The sequence below is a fragment of the Bos taurus genome, chromosome X, assembly GCF_002263795.3.
Source record: "Bos taurus isolate L1 Dominette 01449 registration number 42190680 breed Hereford chromosome X, ARS-UCD2.0, whole genome shotgun sequence".
Taxonomy (NCBI): domain Eukaryota; kingdom Metazoa; phylum Chordata; class Mammalia; order Artiodactyla; family Bovidae; genus Bos; species Bos taurus.
The window spans coordinates 117,214,651-117,217,185 of NC_037357.1; the positions used below are offsets into that span (position 1 = coordinate 117,214,651).

Sequence of the window (2,535 nt, forward strand, 5' to 3'; positions counted from 1 at the left end):
ATCCTAAAACAGCAATAAATAAAACTGGAATATCATTACCAAATCAGTATTCTAAAGAAATGGAATCTTGTAGAAGTAAAAATATTCGATAAAAATGAAATAGATAATATACAGAAGTTACTAGTTTAAATCAGGAAGAAAATAGAGATCTAAACTTGGTTTTCTCGACCCCTACTAACCTGCACTATCTAGGAGCTTGACTACCCTTTGAGAAAATTCTGTTCCAATGTCATCTTACCTTGTTTAGATGGTGAACAACATATTCAATATGTTCAGTGTGTTTTACATATACCCAACCTGTGGCTTTCAAAACTTTAAAACAGCAAACAATGTGATTTATATGATTAATCCATTTGTATTCTGAAGCACAAGAAACCTTATGAAAAGTAATTAACATTTGAAAATACTGAACTCCTCCCTCATCTCCTTAATCTAATTTAAATCAACTTTCACTAGATATTTCTCCTATGGATAAAGGAAAAATGATATATATTTTTAAAAATGAGTTGCACTTAAACTCCCTTACTACATAAAACACTAAAGAACATACCAGTTTTGTTCCCTCCACCCTAGTACTCTCTACTGTTTAGGATCTTGACAGCTCTGTTCCAAAACAAAAGGGAAGAAAGTGTCTGGGCCTCCCTCCCTAGATGTGAGAGGAGCTGTAGGACTTGGCCCTGGAAGGGGCACTGGCTTCAGCCGTTGTTGGAGCCCTGGCCACACCTCTCAGCCCTGCTCTCTCCGCCTGATTTCTCAGACCATTGTCACAGAGGTCTGGGAAGGAAATTGGGAGGGTATCGTGGATCTTGGCCTACACCTCCAACACCTTCATCTTATTGGTCTGAACACAGGCTCTCGGGCCCCATAGGAACTCGTAGTGTGGAGGATCGCCACTGGGCACCTGTCCGTACTTCAGGTACTTTTTCTGTACCAGATCTTTGGTGATGAGCCTTCTGGACTCCCCAAAGATCCAATGCCTCCTCCCCATATAGACCCCCAACACACTGAGCCTTTCCCAGACCTCCTACCCGGTAGCTCGGTTACCCTTCATGAAGATAATGCCCAGGAGCACCATGAGAAAACCAGACTTGGGCAGACCCCACTCATCACTCAGACCTTCATCACCCCCGAGGTTGAGCTTGTTGATGCGGGCATAGATGTTCCTGCTACAGTCGACTTCCGTCAGCTCCAGGCAAAATACCAGCTCCATGTGCTTACAGGCTCTCCTGAGGAACTCAGGGAAGTGCTGCCTATACTTGCTGCCAACGACCTTCAGCAGGGCGTGCTGGGAGATGGGTTCCTTCCTGGTGTACTTCTCCAGCAGGAATTCCACCAGCATGCTGGCCTTACTGGTCAGAGGATCTATGGGAGGGCTCTGAGTGGCAGGGCCTGCCTGGGAGGCACATGCACTTTCGTCCTCTGGGCCCTGGGCACCTTCATCACATCCTGAGCAGGAAGGCCCTGCATCAAGAGAGCTAGAGGCCATGGCTCCCTGAAGCTCCTGGTGATCTCCAATAGCAGGGGAGCTTGGGGGAGAACCCTGAGGGACAGACAAGGGGGAGGAGGGGCACTCCTCTTTGGGGGCTGCAACAGCACTGGTCTGGGCTTCCTGGGGACACTGAGTGTCCCCCTGGACCTGGTGGCATTTCACACGGGCATGATACTTGTTTTTGTGCCTCCGAGGCATGGTGACACAGGTTATGGATCACAGGCACATGTGGGCAGGGTGGCAGGCAAGGAGGGCACCTAGAGGAAGGACAAGCAGATGTTGTGAACAACTGCACTGAGGAGATTCCTCCCTGGCTTGAACCAAAGCTGCCTCTGAGCAGTCCTTGAGCCCAGTGCTCTAGGACCCACAAGTCTGTTCTCCTGGTGATCCCCTCCCTTGAGACGACTGAGTAGAAAATGAGAGTGATCGCTGGGGCACAGCCAGACAGCCCTGCCTCGGTGTTAAGAGGGAGGCCTGTGGGAGCTGGCAGGGGAGGCAGTCCTTTCAATTCACATTTCAGAGTCATGAGGAAACCTGGGGCAAGACTCCCTCATATCCCCCCCCCCCGCCCCCAAACCCACCCACCCTGTTCCCTCTCTTGCTTTGAAGTTGACGCTGCCACCTTCCCTGTCACCCCAGATGATGAGAGGAGGGAATGTTCAGGCCCCCAATGAAGGGAGCTGGGACCCGCCCTTCTGCTGTCTCGAAGCTGCCCGTTCACAACCAAGCTGCAACCTCCCCTGACAGACCACCGCCCCCGTCCCCATGTTTGGCTGGGAGGAAGTGCTGGCCACAGGGGAGGGTCCTGAGTCGGCTGTGTGATGCGGAAGATGGTCATTACCCTGACTCCACCCGAGCCCTGACATCCTCCCTCTGCTGACCTGCTGCCAGCCCTTCAGAACGAGGTCCCATCTTCCCCGAGTGTCCTGTGTTGGTGATTGCAGTCAGGGAGCCCTCAGCCTTTAGAACTCCCCAGATGCTGACCGGTTGCTCCCCGGCCAAGTCACGCTGGGTAAAGGGTTAGGTGTGGCCAATCTGGGGTGTTG

At 51.2% G+C, this 2,535-nt stretch overlaps 1 protein-coding gene across 1 annotated transcript; it reads right to left on the reverse strand.

Moving 5' to 3' along the window:
• Positions 1–1,024: 1,024 nt before the first annotated feature.
• On the reverse strand, positions 1,025–1,687 carry LOC100295823 (melanoma-associated antigen B1-like). Its single transcript, XM_024988416.1, has one exon. The coding sequence runs from the start codon at positions 1,685–1,687 to the stop codon at positions 1,025–1,027; it is 663 nt and encodes a 220-aa protein (XP_024844184.1).
• Between the last annotated feature and the right edge of the window lie 848 nt (positions 1,688–2,535).

Coding starts and splice junctions, on each gene's coding strand:
- LOC100295823 (XM_024988416.1), bottom strand. CDS start 1,687: ATGCCTCGGAGGCACAAAAACAAGTATCATGCCCGTGTGAAATGCCAC.